Here is a 20,033-nt window from a genome sequence, read left to right on the forward strand (position 1 = left end):
TCTCTGATCTCATATTATACCACATGCACAGTCATATGCGGAACCCAATCCCCTGGTCTTAGCTAGCCAATGGCTGTTCCTCACGACTGAGACTGAACACAATCTACAAGGCCTAACTTTAGTTTCCTTACCCTCAGGGTTGAACTCCACTCCGTTCTATTACAGGTTTCCCCTGCCCTTTCTTTAAAGATGTTCAAAGTTCGGAGCTCAGAAAACTACCCTTCATGGGAACCTATGCCTCTGCAGAGTTGGTCTAAGGACTGGCCCGATCAGGAGTTTTGAGAACGGGAGGGGGCGTCATGTGGGTGTTTCAAGGGCGCCCGCGCGGCTACCTTCCTTCCTGGGTCTGTTGTCGCGCAGGCCGGGAGCTCGCGTGCACGCCGCCGGGTGATCGCAGACAGGCAGGCAGGCAGGCAGCTGAAAAAAACCCCCTCTGGGGTCTTTGGGGCCTTCCTGGTCTGTTGTCGTGCAGGCCGGGAGCTCCCGCGCAGGCCGGGAGCTCCCGCACAGGTCAGTCATGGAATAAACTTTGAGTGGGTAGAATAGTACAAGTATAATAAACACCAAGAAAATCTATGTGGATTAACAAAAATGTTTACTTTATCAAAACATAAATGGAAAGCAGCAAGTTTTGATTTTAATTGCAAGATGCTTTTTCAACACCAATTAATACTGATGTATAAAAATTTAAGGGTTGGGGTGTAACTCAGTGGGAAAATACTTGCCTAACATGTACAAGCTTATGGCTTTGATTCTCACCTTTAAAAAAAAAGTTGAACCAACAAAACAAAAAATGTGTAAGTGCCAAAAATAAGGACAATGGGAAATAACATTAATTGTCATGCCTGACTGCTTTTCTTCAGTTATGCAAAAAGGTTAATATCATAAAAGAAACAGAAATGACATTCAGATTTTAAGGAAAAGTATAATAAATTATGAGAAGACATTACTAGTTGTGTTTGTAAAGGGAAAACTTTTTTGTTTGTAAAATAGCCTAACAAATTTGAGGCAGGTAAAATTTTCATAATTGATGAATAAATCTCTGGCAAAATGTTCTTGGAAATGTTGTCTAATTAATAATTGAAATTAAATAGAACACATGGGCAAAGAGTAATGAACATACAGCATATCTTATTGGTGAAACTCAGCGAAGCAGAGAATATAAGAAATTTAGAGATACAGTTGTCTCCAAATGTGAGGCCTTTGGAGCAAAGAAATACTAGTTCTAAGTGCGTCAGTAAACATCTGGTAGGCAATTAAAAGACAGAGAGAAGGTCTGTTCTTAAAAGGTGAAACGGGGCTGCCTGGGTTTCCAAGGATATCTCTAACATGTGTAGTAGAAATAAAATACTAGCAGTGATTCAAGCACCCCTGAATCGATGGTTAGACATTGCCGGTGTCCTTCGATTCCATTTTCCCTCCCACCCTCCAATCCCAGAGCAAACCAGCAGCCTAAATAAAGACGACCTTGACATTCCTTCTGTGTGCCTCTCTCCACCCTATCCCTTAGTTTTGCACATTTTATGGACTTCATACAAATGAATCATACCGCACATGTTACTCTGTGGTTTGCTTTTTATTATTTTTCCCTTTCTCTCATTAGTATGTCTGTGACACATAGCGATGCCTTCACTGTTCAGAGCTGGTCGATGTACCTACATAGCACATCTTGAGCCTTTTTATTTCCCCCAACTCTCCCTCCCTCCTGTCTCCCCCATTCCCAAATTCTCTTCCAATCTCTTTGTTGTTTTAACCAGGGATCGAACTCAGGACCTTGCACTTGCGAGAAAGGTGGCAGAACCACTGAACCACTGGGCTAAATCCCTGGCCCCCTCTTCCAATTTCTATTCCATTATATTTGTAAGATTTATCCAAGTTGGTACGGGAAGCTTTGGTTTATTTCTTTTTACTGCCATAAATTATTTCACTGAGTCCATATGCAATAAACCATGATAGCTGTATATCTGCCCATTCTCTACTTGAGATTTACCCTTCAGCAGACATTGCAGATTTTTCCAGTTTTTGCTAATTAATACAATCCTTGTACATCTTCCTGCTACATATATGAAAGACTTTTCTAGGCCGAACCATATATCTAGGAAGACACACGTTTAAGTAACATAAGAATATTAGGTGGTTGTACAAAGTTATACTTGTACCAAAAGTGTAAACAAATTTGTCTTCATAGCCTCACAAAATTTATATTTTGGACTTAAATTTTCATTCTGGCAGATGGAAAATGACCTGTCAGTTAGGTGTGAATTTCCATTTCTTGATTACAAATCATGTTCATCATCTTTTCTTACATTAATTGGACTCTTGTGTTCTCTATTAAACAACAACAAGAAAACAACCTGTGCCTCTCTTTCCTCCATTCTCTGTTGACTATTTCTTCTTTTCATATTGATTTTAGAAGTGCTTTATATTGTTGGTGATAGTTTTTCATTAATAGGCTGTTAATATCTAACTCCAGTTTATGTCCTGTAGTTTCACTTTCTTTCTGATGATCTTTGGTAAAGACAAGGTCTTAATTTTCACATAACTGACTTTACTGTTTTTTTTATAGTTTCCATTTTCCATGTCTTGCTTGAGAAATCAGTTCTCATCAAGCACTCTTAAGTACCTTTTTCTATATCTTCAAAAAACTGAGCCGGGCATGGTGGCACATGTCTGTAATTCCAGCACTTGGAAGGCCGAGGCAGGAAGATTGCCAAGAGTTCAAGGCCAACTTGGGCTACACAGTGAGTTCAAGGCCAGCCTGAACTACAAAATGAGACCCTATCTCATTAAAAAACAAATTGCATAGTTTTACCTTTCAAATGTACATCTTTAATCACCTAGAACTGATTTCTTACCAGTTTCCATTTTTCCATATAGATAATGGCATGTCACATTTCCATTTAAGGGATAATCCTTCATTTTCTTCCTAGTGTACAGCACAGCTCCATAATAAACTTCCTATATATGCAATGACCAGATTATCGACTCTTTCCACTGTTCTGACCTACATGGGCACCACCCTTACTTTTCCTGAGTGTGGAGTTTTGATGGACACAGCCCCTCCATTCCATCCCAGACACATCAGAATTTTCAGGAGTGTTTGTGAGCTCTTGGGCTTTTGCCCTTAGAATTACCTTGTTAGAATTCTCAAAAATACTGTTTGTCTTTGTATTGGAATTAAATGAAATCTACATATAAAAGTGAGAAAACATGTCTTTACAATGTTGAGTCTTTCTATACACATTTTATAATTCATTTATTTAGGTTTTTGTATAACATGCATAAACTTTTATGGTTTTTGTCACAACAGACCTGAAAATATTAAATTTATTTTTAGATACTTTATATGCTTTATTTTTGCTCTTAAATATGGCATTTTCTAAATCTGTATATAAATACATGGGTGCATGATGATCTTTTCCTTTAATGCAATTTTTATTTCAATTTCCATTTGTTAAGAATAGTTTTATGTTCACAGCAAAATTGAGGGGACAGTGTAGATATTGCCCTCAGGTGCACAGCTTCCCTTGTTGCTGACATCTGCTCCCAGAACGGTATATGCATTACCTGCCCGAGACAGAACCACAGTGACTGCCCAAACCCATGGTTACAATTAATTCACTCTTGGGGGCCGGAGATTTAGCTCAGTGGTTCTGTCACCTGCCTCACAAGTGCAAGGCCCCAAGTTCGATCCCTGGTACCCAAAAAAAAAAAAAAAAACGAATTCACTCTTGATACCACATTGTTCATGGCCATAGCATCGCTCAGAGTTTTCTCATTGCTCTAGAAATCCCATGTCCCATCTATCAGCCCCCCAATATTCCCCATAGCCACTGATCTTTTTACTACTATGTCCATCGCTTTCCCTTTTCCAGAATGTCACAGTGTCAGAATCACACAGTAGGTAGCCTTTTCTCGTGGACATCCTTAGCTAATTAACACTTAATTTTCCTCCGTGTCTTTGCATGGTTAATAGCTCATTTCTTTTTAGTGCTGAGTGATATTCCTGTATCTAATGTACCACTGTTCATTTACCCACTCATCTACTGGAGGATATTTTAGTTACTTCAACATTTTGGCAACTTTGAATAAAACTGATCGATACACAGGCTCTTATGTGGACATAAATTGTCAGGTCCTTTGAAGAAATACCAAAGCTTGCAGTTGCTGGACCATATGGTGAAAGTGTTTAGTTTTGTAAGAAACCACCAAACTGTCTTCTGAAGTGACCGTACCGTCTTCCACTCCCACCAGCAATGAGTGCTCCACCTTCTCATTGGCATCTGGTGTTTTCAGTGTTCAGATTTTAGTCATTCTAATAGGTAGGTCACAGTCTCTACCCGTCTGTGATATGTCTTTTGGCAATGTCTGTTAGAGAACAGAATTTTTTAATTTTAATCAAGTCCAGATTAGCGATTATTTCTTTCATGGATTTTGTAGTCATATAAAAAGTCATCAACAAATCCAAGATCATCTACAGTTTTTTCTATGTTTTCTTCTAAGAGTTTTATAGTTTTCTGTTTTACATTTAGATTTGTGATTCATTTTGAGTTACTTTTCTCTTTGGAAAGGGTGTAAGGTCTTGGTCTAGACTCTTTTGGAGGGGTTTGGTTTTTGGTTCTTTTGGCATGTGAACATCCAGTTGGTGCACCACCAGTTTGAAGACTGTTTTCTGTCTTTTTAATTACCTTCACTTTTTGACAAAGATCACTTGACTGTGTTTTTGTAGGCTTATTCTGAGCTCTCTATTCTGTTCCATTGATACTGCTGTTCACCAATACCACTCTGTCTTAATTCCTGTATTGTCAGTCCTCCAACTTTGTACTTCCTCTGAATAAAGCATTTTCGTTTTTTTAATTAATTTATTGGTACATTTAATGTATACAATATAATGACATTCATTATTGGAAATTTGCACCTTTACATAATCCATCTTCGTTCTTTTTTTTCCCCATGCCCCTGCCTTCCCTTCAACCCCTCCACCCCAACCTAGCTACAAAGACTTTTCCTTTTTTTTTCATTGTCTTATATAAATTCCATTCCCTTCTTTCCTGTCCCTTGCCCTGCCCATTTCCTCTTCCCCTTTGACCCCTTTCTTCCTATTTCACATTATCTATTATACCATTTAGTCCTTATTTACACTTTCAGTTAGTTGTTAATTTTTAAAAATGATTTTTTTTATATTGATCAACAGTGTTGTGCAAAATTACTAAGCTGTCTTATTAATTTGGCTAATTTACCTGTGTAGCTCTGGATTTTCTATACAATAATCACACTTCCTGGAAATAACAAAAATTTATTTGTGTGCTTTAAGTCCTCATGTCTTTATCTTTTTTTACTTCATTGGCTCTGCTTCAAATGCGAAGCTGAGTAGAAATGCTCAAAACAAGCACTCTTGTTTTATTTATTATCTCAGAGGGAATGCTTTTAACACCTCACTGTTAAACCTGATGTTTAGTTGGACTTTGTGGATCATCTTGATCAGATTAAGAATGTTTCCATCTGCTAATATGCTAGGAGAGTTTATTATAAGTAGTTGTTGAATTTTATCTATTTCTGTACCATCAATAGAAAGTATCACCTGATCTTTTTTCTTTAACATGTTAATTAATGTGATTAATCATAGTAATGGATTTTTTTATTAAGTCATTCTTGATTTTCTAGGAAAAGCCCTGCTTATGCATGATGCATCATTTTTTATGTATTGTTCAATTCAGCTCTGCTGTTTCCTGTAGAGTTATTTAATATATATTCATTCCTGAGTAAGCTAGGCCTAAAATCTTTTCTTGTAGGATCCTTGAATGATTCTGATAGTAACATTACACTAGCCTTATAACATGAGCAATGGAATAATCCTTTCTGTTTCTGTTGTTGCTGTTGTATTCTAGGCAAGACTTTATAAGTTGAGAATTGTACTTGAATACTTAGTAGAGTACATCTGTCAAAGAATTTGCATATTTCATCTTAGTTATCGATGTTTGAGGGAGTTTGTTATTGGTTTGTTTTGTTTTGTTTCTTTTGTGTTTTAAGTGTGGGTGTGGTGCTAAGACTGAACCCAGGGTCTTCTTCAGGCTAAGAACATACTCTGCACAGACTCCACTATTCCAAGTGTTTATAGCGTCTCCTATTTCTATTGTCTGCAGCATTTATATTTCTGTCCCTCTTTCATTTGACTATTTTTTATATATTTTCAGTATGAATCATGGCAGAGATTTGTCCATTTATTTTACAAAGAACCAGCTTATAAATCAGTCATTGTGTTTATTTATATTTAACATTTCATCTAATTCCACCAATTTTCCTGAGTGTATCATGCTGACCTTTTTCTTGCTCCTTGGTTGGATGCTTAGAGCAGTAATTCTCTGGATTTCTGCATTCTACTAATAATGTATGAGTTTTAGACTGTAATTTTATCATGTATTGTGATCATTATTTTAAATTCTAAATGCATTCTAATTTCCAATATGCTTTTTTCAAGGCTTGCTCACATTCTTTAGGCATTCTTTATTTCAAACAACAATGTATGAATTTAGGGTTGCAGTTTAATATGCAGCATAGCATGTTCATTATTTTAAATGCTAAATATGTTATAATTTCCTCTATGATTTTTTCTTTGCCCCGTGAGTTATTTAAAAGGTGTATCTAAATGTATGGAATTTTCTGGTTAGTTTTATACTCTTGATTTTTAGTACAATTCCCTTGTCCTCAGAGAATATACCCAATAGGGTTTCGATCTTTCAGATTTGTTGCAGATTGTTCTTTGGCCTAATGTATTCACTCTTTTTGTATACAACCCATGTGTACTTGAGAAGACCATCATTCTGTACCTGTGGAGGGTGGTGTGTTCACTGAGCAAAGCCTGGTTATTGCACTATTCAGCTCTTCTACATTCTTAATAAGTTTTATATATTTGACCTATGAAATATTGAGCTATGTTCTTAAAAATCTTTATCCTGCCAATGGCTCTGTGAATTTTTCTTTGAAGAGCAATCAATTTTTACTTTGTATCCTTTGAAGCCATGTTGCTTGATACTAAGGTATCTATGTTATTTTCCAGGTGAATTGAATCATATCATTATGAAGTGAGCTATTATATCTCTGCCAATGCTTTTTTGCTTTCAGGTCTGCTTTGTCTATTATTAGCATAAGAACAATGGTTTTCTCTGGTACATCTCTTTCATCTTCTTGCTTTAAATCTTTTTCTGTCTCTATATTTGATATGCTTCTCTGGTCTATGAACTGGATTTTGTATTTCTAACACTGTATTTCACCAAGATCATTCAGGCACTTTATATGAATTTTGTTTATGAATATTTTTATTTAATTCTGTCATTTTATTTTGTTCCTGTTGTATTAGTTCCACCTTTTCTATCTCAGTCTTTCACAATTATTTTTGCCATCTTTTGAACAGTCTTTTGAGTTCTGAGTGTTGCAGGTCTCTGCTATCCTTAAGCTTGACTTTCTGTCATTGTTGCCTAGCCATCAAAATGGAAACTCGAGGTTTTCCCAGTAATTAGTATTTTCTAGGTTCAGCTAACTTTGGCATTTGTGTGCCAAGAGTCTTATTTTCACCTTGTTTTTGACATCAGAGCGTCCTTTACCTCTTGCCTGGTCAGCAGTGGCAAGGTTATTCAGCATAGGGAGGCCACCATGTTGCTAGAAACAGAAGTTTAAGTAGCATTCTGTGTTAGCCATTGTGGTGACAAAATACCTGGTACCCACAGCTTATAGAAGGAAGGTTTATTTGGCTCCCAGCTTTCACTGGGTCCAGTCCAAAGACAACTGGCTCCACGTAATCTCCCCAGTGACCTGTCTCTTCCAACCAAGCCAGTCTCCTAACCACAATGAGCAATGAATTCATAAATAGGTTAGCCGCTGGTAATTATAAGGCCCCCATGATCCAATTACCTCCCACAACCCTTACCTCTCCAAGGTACTTTAGGGGAATATTTTGGAGCTAACCCAGAGCACATTCCAGGTTATACTAGCTAAAACTAATTCCAGTTTTGGAGCTGGCAGGAAGCCACCCATCTAGGAGCCCCAAAAGAGGGTCACATGTGCCCCCTGAGGTTGTGTGTCACACACTTCCTTTCCTTCCTCTCCAAGGCCAGTCCCCACTTGTGTGGGTCCTGCACACGAAGCCACTACTGAGTGCTCAGCACTGCTACAGCCCTGCCTGAGAACTGCAAGGCCCAGATATGGTCACCAGGTGACCCAGGTGACACCAGGTTCCTGCACACTCCCGGGTCCTAGGCAGAGAAAAGGAGGACATGACTTCTCGTCTTCTGCCCGGTCAGCACCAGAGCAGCCCTTCTCGGCTGTGTCTCACAAGGGGCAGAAGGTGTCACATATCCACGTACCACAGAAGCTGGCAAGGGAGGTTAAGTGAAAGAAGGGAGCCATCGCCTCTAGAGCCCCAGGTCACCTTCTGGCCTGTGGAAATGGAATTTCTCAAGACAAACTGTATTTTTAAGATGGCTGGACTTGAAAGTTTTTAACTAAAAAAACACAGCTATGCAGGCTAAATGAAAACTTCTTTCATTTAGTACAGGCATCATGAGAAGTCCAGCCGCCTTGTTTTTGTCATTTGCTGTAGACAGATCCAAGAGTGAGGGGACAGTGGCTGTAGGGGGAGGACAGAAGCTGTTTCCATACCAGTGGGTTCTGGTTCCCAGCGATGGAAACTGCTCTCGCGGGCCCGGTACACTTTCAGAAGGGGCAAACGCAGAGATGTCCAAAAGGCCTCGCAGACCTTTCAAAATGTTTGACACGTCTCACAGTGTTCATACTGAGAAAAACAAATCTGTTGTAAATTTGTATTCTGTGCATTTGCAGTTTTAAAGTGAGAGTGATTTGTAGCAATGTGTTTTTTATTGCAATCATTTTTTAATTTAAACATTCACCATATATTTTGACCACCATGTGTCATTAATCGAAACATTTACTGTAATTTCTGTCGCATAAAAACATGAGGGTGTGTCCTCATCCACCTCATCCACCAGATCTGGACTGTGTGACTTCTGGCTCATTCCCAAAATCAAAATGACTAGAAAGGGTAAATGTTTTGACTCCACTCAGTGTACCGAGGCAGCTTTGACAGCACAACTAAAGACACTCACAAAAGAGGGCTGCAGAACTGCTTCAGAAAGTGACCAGGACAGTGGGATCAGTGTGTTTGAGGTGGAGGGGGAGCTTGGAGGGGGATTCATAACAATGTGTCTTTCACTGTAATAATTCTTTTTTAATTTAAATATCCACTGTGGTTTTTGAAAGGTGGAGGGTACCGCTCAGTGTAGAGCATTCGTCTAATATTCGCCCTGCTTCAGTCCCCAGCACCACAACAAACAGAACAAAACAACCAAGAATACATGTGGAAATTCAGCTAGTTTGTAGTTTTTGTTTTTTAATAAAGTGCCTTACATTAAACACACCACCATTTTTATGATATATTTAATTGTTATGGGTTTTGCAGTATCAGTGAGATAGTATATGTAATAGTCCCACTGTGTCTTCAAAACAATTTTTAGTCTTAAACTATGAGACATTTCACGACTTGTTTTCCTCTTACATGAACTTCTTGTCACCAGCATGGATGACAGAGGAAGAATAAAAATAAAGTAAAATAAGGTCAAGCCTGAAATAACGTGAAGAGCTCGGGTTGTACAAAACATGACAGAATAAAGATAACAAGACAGGTGCACAGGCGCCCATTAGGAAAGGCACAGGGAGAAGGATGCGGCGGGGACAAGCAGAGCTCAGCGGCGGCGGCGGATTCTGCAGAGCTCAGCCCACCAGGGCAGTGCAGATGAGTGCGCTTGGCCGCTGATGCAACCAAACAAGAGAGAAGAGCGATGAAGAGTACTTAAGGGGGCCCTGAAGCAGTCTGCCTGGGAGAATAAGGCAGTCGATGAGCTCGGATGGATCACGGGAGGACCCCTGCATTACGGTGTTTCGTCAGCTTGGGTGCTGGGACTCAGCCCGGACAGCCATGAACGAGCACCTTCCCGTGTGGGGGCAGCCGAGTCGATCAGATGCCTGCTGGCGCCCATCTCTGGCTCATCCTTCAGACAGTCGGCCAGTGAGAGACTCTTGCTCTATTGTTCGGGCTCTGCTCCGGGCCCTTTGTTAAGGAGAAGCGAAACCTCTTGCGAAGATGAGATCTATTACTACTGTACCTTGTGCTTTGGGGGGCCTAACCTAGTAACATTGCGTGAAATGAGATGCATGGTTGCTTCCGGGAGTGAGGGAGCTAGGTGTGTTGATTAGAGAAGCCACAGGAGTGGACATCCGTTCGCTGCTGGGCAACAGCTCCCTGTGGATTATTCAGGGGCTCGTTATCATGTGCAGAGAGGGCTCGTCTCCCGCTCTGTTTGTTCTTCTAGTGGATGCCCAGCCTTCACCCATTTTACAAGCAGCCTCCCAGGAGGATTAGTTAAAGGCTTGGTAAGGAATCTGAGGGTCAGCGTCAGGACTGCATCTTGGCATGCAAAGACATCCACGCAACTGAATCAGTTAGAAGTGAGGAAAGTCCTTGCATTTTAATTATCCAATCCCTTTCCTCCTATGGAAAAGAAGGAAAGAGTTTACAAGACACCGCTGTGCCCTGAAGAACACATTTTACTTGCCTCTTCCATGATTGGAAGACTGAGTGTTGTTTTCTCTTTTATTCTAAACCATTATTTCTTTGTCTTTGTCAGTGAGTCAGTTAAAATTTCTTCCCTCTTCCTTTTTACAGAGCGGTGTTCATGTGAATTAGCTGCCTGCTTGAGATTCGTTGTCATTGTTTCTCTCTCCCTCTTCTGCGGTCACTCCGTTGGCCCAATTCACCTCCACTTGTGGGTTTAGATCAGAAGACGGTGTGAAATGCATGTTGATCCTGGATTCATACCAGATTTGGTTGGCATGGCAGAGCAGTTCAGAACATACAGAGAGCTGAGTGCTCCAGCCTTCTTTTTTTAAAACTTTTCAGTCAAATTAACAGATAATATCCTATGTAGGTATCGTGTACATGATGCTGCTTTGAGGTATATGCACAGTGTGGAAGGGGTGAGCGTCACTACTAACACATGCACCTCCACATCGTTACCACCTGTGTGGTGAGAGCAAGTACATCCACTTTCCTTGAGGTTTTCAAGAATGCAGTGAGTCATGAGGAACTGCAATCATCTTGCTAGAAAGTACAGCTCTTGAATCTATTCCTTCTCTCCAATGATAATTATGTGCCCTTTGGCCATCAGCTTGCCAACCCCTCTCTTTCCCTACCACCCCCGCCTCTGCTGACCACTCTTCTACACTTCGCTTCTGTGAGGTCACTTTCTTAGATTCCATAGGACGCCCTGTGATGTGCAGCCCCACAGGTGACCCTGGGCATTATATTCTTACATGTGAGTCTCGGGCTGGTCATGTTTTTTCTCTGGGCTGACCCAGGAGTTTTACCCTTATCAGCAATCAGCATCCTCAGACCGTGTTACCTCCTGTCTCTATGGCTGCTTTCTCCTCCCTGCCATGTTGAACTCAGAAATGACCTTGCTGCCTCCATCCCAAGGAGGAAAAAGTCATGACAGTGCCTGCTCCTCCGTAGCTCAACTTGACAAGATGCTTTTCAGTGAGTGCTTTGTCTCTGTATTGGGACCCATTGCATCACAATCCCCATGGCAGGCGATGTCTCAGGGAGGTACGGGTGCTAAGGACTGGTTTCGCTCTGGATGCCCACCCTGAACAGTCAACTTCCTGGTGAACGCCCAAGGCACTCGTTTTCCATTTCAAACCAGCCACCAGTTCTTCTTGTACCATGTCAGTGATGAATCTACCACTAGTCTTTAGGACAGTATCAGCAATGTTATCCTCTTGCCGAAGAAAAAAGGCCTCCTCAACCAGCTCGTGTCCCTCTGCTTATGTTTATGACCTTGGGAGACTGGCAGCCAGAGAAGGAAATGAAGGGCAGATGTAAGTAAGCAAAGAGGAGGATTAATGGAGTGTAGGCAGAGGTTGCTTTCAAATGTGGCTTCCTAACTCTGGAAGAGAGGGCTGGGGGAAACTGGGAGGTGTTCCTCATATCAGAGGGGCTGGGGGCAAGCTGCTGAGCGACTGTTCAACTGCGGAGCGGGGGCTCGCCAGGAGGGAACAGATGCACTTTGCTTCAGTCTGTGTCCTTCCGGAAGTGGACAGGCACAAACCTTGAGGAAAAGGAAATGGGACACCAAACTATGCACCCTGTCCTTTCATCCCATCCACACTGCCGCAACGCAGACCTTTGTCTTCATTATTCTGAACTGTTCCAGGCTCCAGGTAAATCCCATCTGCCTTTCCTTTCTCCCATTCATGCTTCATACAGCTACCAAAATTATATTCTTAAATCACAGATGCGATGAAAGCCCTGGGTTCCTCAGAAGTATCCAACAGTCTGCCTTGTCTTGCAGGCTGAATTCCAGATACGCTCCCAAGTTCATCTGGCCCGGTATGGTTCCCACCTTTCTGTACACTACGCTCCCAACTCATGCCTCACCCATCGCTGTTCCCAGGACACACGGTCGTGTTTCACGTGTTTTCGTGTCTTTCCTCATCCTGTTCTTCCCAAGTGGAGCCTCTGCTCTGTCCGTCTCTGTCCCGGGTCCCTGTCACCCGCGGAGGACCAGTTGCAACTGCACCAGGAAGCCCTGGCCAGTCCCTCCCCACTGCTGCCCAGCCCAGCCCCATGCAGATGAAGAGCTCTTTCCGTGCTGCTCTTACAACAAACACATTGTGGTTGTATCATTATTATAAAAGATGTCAAAGCGAAAAATATATAAATCACTTTCCCGTGGTGGGCGGGCTCCATTAAAAATGTTGCTGTTAAAGACATCCTGTTAAAGATTTTCTGTAAAGGGCTTTCGTAGGAATAGAATTCTTTGGGGTCTGAGCAACTTCAAACTTGCAAAACTGTGCCAGAAAACATTTCAAACTGTTTTTCAAATATGTGTGTTTTTACGTTGCAGTACATGAGTCCCTATTGCTTTAGGTCTTGTCAACATTTGATATAAAATTGATATTAAATTTCTGTTACCTTCGTGGATATGAAATAGTTTATCATTGCGGTTTTAATTCTCCTGATTACTAATGAACATCTCTTTGTGTTTGAGTAATTTTCTTCTTCTGTGATTTGCACAGAGAGAAAGATGTCTGTTGCCCACGTTTTTATTGTTATTGTAGTCTTTCCTTTATTGGTTTTTACTTGCTGGATATTAAATTTTTGTTAGTCGTGTGTGTTATAAATATCTTCCCCGAGTTTGTGGAAACTTTTTCTTTGAAATATCTTTCAGGCTAAGAGTGCAGCCCAGTGGTAGAGTGCTTGCCTAGCATAGTCAAGGCCTTATGTTCAGTCCCTAAAATGTTTACATTTTGTGGAGTTACATATTTTATGTAACAATATGCTGTGCTGTTTGAATTTTTGTGCTTTAAGAAGTTCTTTCATGAAGTCATATAAAGTGTGGTTGTAAAGTACTGCGAATGTTTATAGAAATTTATTACAGTAAAAAAACCAACCACATTGCCATTATCCCTGTCTCTGTCAACACCCATCCCGGGGTTCTCACCGCTTCCTGAAGCGGTTCCGGAAGTCCTCTTTCATGAGTGTCTTAGCTGTGCTCTTGAGACTGCCCTGGAGTCCTGAATCCATTCAAAACACTTCCCTTTCGTGATCACTTTGACTCTGGGGAAGAGTCAGAAGTCACACAGCGCCAGATCCAATGAATAAGGTGACAAGGACACAGCGTTGTGTTTTTACTGCCTTTCCACTGGATGGCACTGGGCAGCAGAAATCACTGGACACAAAGATGCTCATGAAAGAGGACTTGCAGAACTGCTTCAGAGAATAGCAACAATCATGGGATAATTGTGTTTGAAGGGAGAGAATTCTGAGGGGGCTTCATGGCAGTGCATCTTTCACTGTTTAATAAATTCATATTTAAATATTGTATATATCAATCACCTCTTGCATTTTCTTCGAAAAGGGTTGAAGTTAAACCTCCACATTTCAATCCACAGTAAAAAAAAAAAAAATGGGCCTTTAGATATGGTTTCAGGTAGAGATCCATCCTCAAAGTGTTCAGTCGCAGCATGTCGTTTATTCCACTTTATCGTGAACGTTAATATTAGGTTGTGTGTACCTTGACCTGCGAAAACATCTTCATCCTCTCCGTCCTCCACTCACTTGGCACAGTTTCCACCTCACAGGTCCTCAGAACCGTTTTCTAAATTGTCTCAAAGACCAGGGCGCCATGGCATTGGACGCCTCACAGCGCCCGTCTCACTCTGCACGCCCCACAACCCCGGAGTTTAGCTCGTAGCAAGGAGTGTGACGGCCTCTCTCCGGTCCCCTTGCACAGCTCCTCCCCTCATCCTGTCCTCTGCAGAGATCTCATCAGCCGCTCCCACTGCATTCCTCGTGAGCAGGGCCAAGGAAGAGGACTCCTAGCTATCTAGGAACACTGGCCACGACCAGCCAGTGTAATAGGGTTCAGGCCACAGTAGCCCAAAAGTGTGCCAACCCAAGGTGCTACGCGGAGCCAAAGGTGTGTCTCAATGACACAGAACTGGGCTCAGGCTGTGCTTGTGCGACCCAGCGTGATTCACACATCAAACATCTCAGAGAAGTATCTGAAGCCTCCTTACCCTCAGACTGCCAGGAAAATGAAACTTCCAGTAGATTCATTTTGCTCTCAACTCCCAGTGTGAGTTAGGATAGCACTAAATACTTGTATAAAGTTCTTTTCAGAAGCATGCAAGCGTGAAACAGTCACAGCCCATATATATTCTGGGATACTTTTTCCATGCTTTTACATCTAAGTGACTGAGCACATATTTATTCACTACTGATCAAAATAAACATTTCTAGCATATGCAGAGAAACCTGCAAAGCACTGTGGGTGGCAGAGTAGCATAAATGTTAAGAGCCATGTACCTGCCTTGAAGAGCTTGTCTAATAACTAAATGCATCATTAATATAACTGCCCAACACTGCATTGTACATTGCAGGCCACTGATAAACTAAGAATAAGGATAATGGAAAAACAAGGGAGAGGAGGGGTGCTTATGAAATGACACGATCATCTGCAGTAGGACTGATACAGATAAATTACACCCTGGGAGATTCCTCAGAGGAGGTGGCGTTTGCGTGGGTCTCTCTTGATGGGCCTTCAGTGGGTAGATATTAGGGAAGAGAAGGCCAATTTCTGACAGTGGGGGCATAAAATAGGACAAAAAGACGTGGACCTTTCCCCATATAGGAAAGATTAGAGACACCCTCAGGAAGCAGGGAGAGATGGGGTGAGTTTGGCAGGAACCCAAGTACTGGCCCTCCATGCACCCCTGTTCCAGACACAGCCACACAGCCCTTGTGTTTTACCGATTGCCTTTCTCCAGAAAAATTTCGTTTGTAAAAGGCTTTTTCCACTGCTTAATGGGAAGTCTGAGAAAATCACGTGGAAGGACAGCATGCTGGGTCCTTGCCCTGTTTTCTGTAACTAATCTTGGTGACCCTGCTGTGACTTTTCCTTTGGCTTCTTATCTGGCAAAATTCTATGAGTCCTAACTAGAACTGAAGTCAGCAGTTTTGTGAGAGGTCACTGGAGTCTGGAACCAAACTGTGATTTATTTGGGGGGATAAGCTTAATATAATTTTATTTTTATATTTTTCCCAGCTTTATTGAAATATGATTGACAAATAAAACACTATATATTTAAGATATATAATGTGACATTTCCATATAAGTAAGGTGAGCAGTGGTTTCCACATTCAAGCTAATTAGCAAGTCCCTAACCTAACATAATTATCTTTTTGTACTGTGGTGAGACCAATTTGCTATTCTCTTGGCGAATTTCAAGTAAACGTAATTAACTATAATTACCATGCTATACATTAGATCTTTAGAACTGACTCATAATGGAAAGTTTGGACCTTTGACCAGTATCGCCCCATATCTGCCACTCTTAAGCCCCCAACAACCACTATTTTACTCTATTTTTTCTGAGTTTTACTTTAGAATCCACACATAGGTGACATGATACAATATTTGTCTTTCTGTATCTTATTTATGTCATTTACCATAATGTTTTCTGAGTTCATGTTGTCAAAAATGGAGGGCTCTCCTTTGTTTTTAAGGGTAATGTTCTATCATGTGTATGGCAGATGTATTCCACTATTTTCTTATCTATTTAGCTGTCAGTGGGCACAGATTATTTCTATATCTTAGTTACTGCAAATAATGCTGCCCTGGATATGGGAATACAAAGGTATCTCTTCAAGATACTGATTCCATTTTCTTCAAGTATTCAGAGGTGGGATTTCTGGATCATATGACAGTTCTGTTTTGAGAAAATCTCTACTGAGATCCTTTACCCCCTTTTTAATCAGGTTATTTATTATTTGGTATTGAATTGTGTGGGTTCCTTATATATTTTGGATATTAATCCTTATTAGATAAGTGGTTTGCAAATATGTTCTCCCATTCCATGGTTGGCTTTCGTTTAGTTGATTGTTCTCCTGGTTGGGCAGAACCTCCTCAGTTCGAGTTATTGTTGCCTTTGTGGCTGTGGTTTGGTTTTGTTGTCATATCCAAAAAATCATTGCCACGACCAGTGTCACAGAACTGACTTCCTGTATCTTTTCAGAAAGTTCATAGGTGTGGGTCTTGTATTTAAGTCTTTAATCTGTGTTGGATTGCTTTTTGTGCATGGTGTAAGATATATATTCTTTCATGTGGGATACCTGGTTTTGCCAACACCATTAACTGTGTACTCTTCACCGCTTGCCACAGGTCAGTTGACCATATACACATGGTTGTATTTCTAGGGTATGTGAATCTATTTTTACTCTAGTACCAACTTTTTCGACAGGAAAACTCTGCAATACAGTTTTAAATCCGGAAGTGTAATGCCTCCCATGCTGTTCTACATTCTCAAAGTTATTCTTCTGACTATTTGGAGTTTTTTATGGTTCTGTATGAATTCAAGGATTTGTTTTTCTCTTTTTTGGAAAATGCCATTAGAAATTTAATAGGGATTTTATTGACTCTGCAGATCTCTGGGTAGTGTGGAGAGTTTAACAATATTAATTCTTCCAATCCATGAATCCAGGACATCTTTCCATTTATTTTAGACTTCAGTTTTTTTCACCAATGTACTATAAACTATAAAACAAAAATCCTTCCATGTACAGAACATTCACCTTCTTGGTTAATTTTTTCCTAAACATTTTATCTTCAGCATTTTTTATGAATTTAAAAATGGGATGTCCATTGTAATGTAGAGAGAAACAACTGATTTGGTATGTTAACGGTATATCCTTCAACTGGATTCATTTATTAGTTCCAACCACTTTTAGTGGATTCTTAGTATTTGCTATTTAAAAGACAATGTCATACGCTACCCAAGGTACTTTAACATCTTCATTTCCAATTCAGATGCACGTTATGGTTTACTCTTGACTTATTGCTCTGATCAGGACTTCTGGCTCAACGTGATAAGCATGAAGATAAGCAGTGAGCATTCCAATCTAGAGGGAGAAGGCTCGGCTCTCCCTGGTGAGAAGCTTTCAAGGTATTAATTAGGCTGGGAGGAAAGAACTGAAAAAATGATGATCCACACAAATGGAAAGAGAGTGAAGGGAACTATATTCCTTTCAGACAAAAAAAGACTACATTGAAAGTGTAACGAGAGACATCACTATATAATGATATATATGGATAGTCAATCTATCGAGATATCTAACAATTATAAATATACAAGTACTGAACACCAGAGCACCTAAATAGGTAAGGAAAATATAAACAGAACTAAGAGAAGAATAGTCAGTCTATACATGTAAATTTTTAATTTCTCTGCCAGGTACCCAAGCAACAATAAATTTTACATTGAGAAAAAATAGAAATGCATAAGAAATATCCAAGAGAACGTGAAACCATTAAAACAGTAGGATAAAAAGTATGTCATACCTTTCTGTGTTCACAGAGACTTTCCTTCTTGATTCACTAAGGAGACTTATACAATAACAGCTTGGGGAAGGTCAGATTTTATGCAGTTCCATATATATTGTTATAATATAGGGGCATCAGTGGTTTTCTTATTACAGAAGTCAAAGCCCTGCCCTTTTAGTGATGTGCTCCTGCTTTCAGACTTGATTGGAGACTTATCTCAATGTGAAAGGGGAAAGAGTAGCTTTAAAAAGCTCTCTCTACATAATCCTGACATCTACTCCTGGGTAGGGTACTAAATGGACCGTTATTAAATATATAACACCGAGCAAAAATTCCCTTGCCACTCCATTATTTCCTAAATATTTCACTAAGAAAATAGTAGGGTGGCTAGAACAATTCCACTTTAATTTATTTGACTAATTTTATTCTTTAAGAAAAATTCCTTTCATTATATAAAGATTTCTTAAACAGCTATGGATTAACTTCTAATAAAACCTTTGTCTGCAAAGTACAATTAAAATATTTGAGTTAGTAATTGGTACTTAATTCAATTCATGATGCTTCACAAGTGAAATGGAGAGATAAAGTATAGGTACTGTTCTTCAACCTGAAATTCTGATACTTATTCACTGTGTGTAACCTAAACATTTGGGGAATAATTTGTATTCAAAAGTGGGTTCTCATGTGAAAACAGGGATAAAGCCATGCTATCTAGAACACATAAATAACAAGGAACTGGTATGGATTCATAACAAAATGACAACTGTGGAGGGAAATGAGTAAGGTACATTAAGAAGAAATTAATGAAGAAGAAACCCAAATAGCTAATAAACATCTAAAAAGGTACTTAATGTCAGGAAAATGCAAATTAGAGCAATTAGGCACTCTTTACATCCATCAGACTGGCAAAAGCTAAGGGGCTGACAGCTCCAGACAGCGGCAAGGATAGGGGTGCTGGGAGCTTTCATTCCCCTTCTGGTGATAGAGGAAACTGGTGCAGCCCCGTCGAAGAGAAATGTGGTGACATCAGATACATCTGTAGCCACACGCGGACCGTACAGATCCCCAGCCCCACTGTTGTGTCTGCTCTTACTGTGGTCATGCACACTCAACAGTGTTTAGCGAAGCATAGCTTTTCATCGCAAATACACCGGGGGGACGACCCTAAATGTCCATCGATACAACAGAGAATATAAACTGTAGAGTACTTGTATGATGGGATAGTATATCGTAGATTAAATGAGTGAATCACTGTATATGGGTATCTTTCAACAACTTATGAGTGAAAAGGAAGTCAGAATCACATATGCAGTGCTACTTATGTAAAAATTTAAAACTTGCAGCCCTATATATAGCTCTCCGATATATACATATGTAGTAAAAGTCATAAAAAACAGGAATAAAGAAAGACATACACCACCTACAGAATGCTGGCTACTTTTGTGTGGAGGGAAATAAATCCAGGAAGCATATAAGACACTCTAATGCTATCTTGAATGTCTTCTTTTCTGTGCAAAAATAGTTTTTAGCAAATATCTCATAATATTAATCCAATTAAAATCAAGTTGATGCTTTATTATTCTCCCCTTTGATATTTTTAATTATTAATTCACTAAGGAGACTTATACAATAACAGCTTGGGGAAGGTCAGATTTTATGCAGTTCCATATATATTGTTATAATATAGGGGCATCAGTGGTTTTCTTATTACAGAAGTCAAAGCCCTGCCCTTTTAGTGATGTGCTCCTGCTTTCAGACTTGATTGGAGACTTATCTCAATGTGAAAGGGGAAAGAGTAGCTTTAAAAAGCTCTCTCTACATAATCCTGACATCTACTCCTGGGTAGGGTACTAAATGGACCGTTATTAAATATATAACACCGAGCAAAAATTCCCTTGCCACTCCATTATTTCCTAAATATTTCACTAAGAAAATAGTAGGGTGGCTAGAACAATTCCACTTTAATTTATTTGACTAATTTTATTCTTTAAGAAAAATTCCTTTCATTATATAAAGATTTCTTAAACAGCTATGGATTAACTTCTAATAAAACCTTTGTCTGCAAAGTACAATTAAAATATT

General features: G+C 40.0%; 2 protein-coding genes across 3 annotated transcripts in view; both read left to right on the forward strand.

Annotated features, from left to right (window-relative positions):
* Magi2 (membrane associated guanylate kinase, WW and PDZ domain containing 2) overlaps nt 1-20,033 on the forward strand; it is a 439,692-nt gene that overhangs the window by 393,693 nt on the left and 25,966 nt on the right. The window lies entirely within an intron of this gene.
* On the forward strand, nt 11,013-12,769 carry LOC104871008. 2 transcript variants are annotated; one of them, XM_010636836.2, is made up of 3 exons: nt 11,013-11,946; nt 12,162-12,288; nt 12,420-12,769. In XM_010636836.2, the coding sequence occupies exons 1-3, from the start codon at nt 11,792-11,794 to the stop codon at nt 12,702-12,704; spliced, it is 567 nt and encodes a 188-aa protein (XP_010635138.1). In that variant the 5' UTR covers nt 11,013-11,791; the 3' UTR covers nt 12,705-12,769. The 2 variants fall into 2 exon arrangements, with proteins under 2 accessions (XP_010635138.1, XP_010635129.1); XM_010636827.2 differs by having other exon boundaries at nt 12,162-12,769.

This window comes from Fukomys damarensis, unplaced genomic scaffold (genome assembly GCF_012274545.1).
Source record: "Fukomys damarensis isolate Sample0158 unplaced genomic scaffold, DMR_v1.0_HiC HiC_scaffold_4, whole genome shotgun sequence".
Classification (NCBI taxonomy): domain Eukaryota; kingdom Metazoa; phylum Chordata; class Mammalia; order Rodentia; family Bathyergidae; genus Fukomys; species Fukomys damarensis.

Bases quoted from the DNA above. Each gene is read 5' to 3' on its own strand.
- LOC104871008 (XM_010636827.2), top strand. From the start codon at position 11,792: ATGTCAGTGATGAATCTACCACTAGTCTTTAGGACAGTATCAGCAATG. The intron at 11,947-12,161 runs GTAAGTAAGCAA...TCCTTCCGGAAG, and splicing joins GAAGGAAATGAAGGGCAGAT to TGGACAGGCACAAACCTTGA.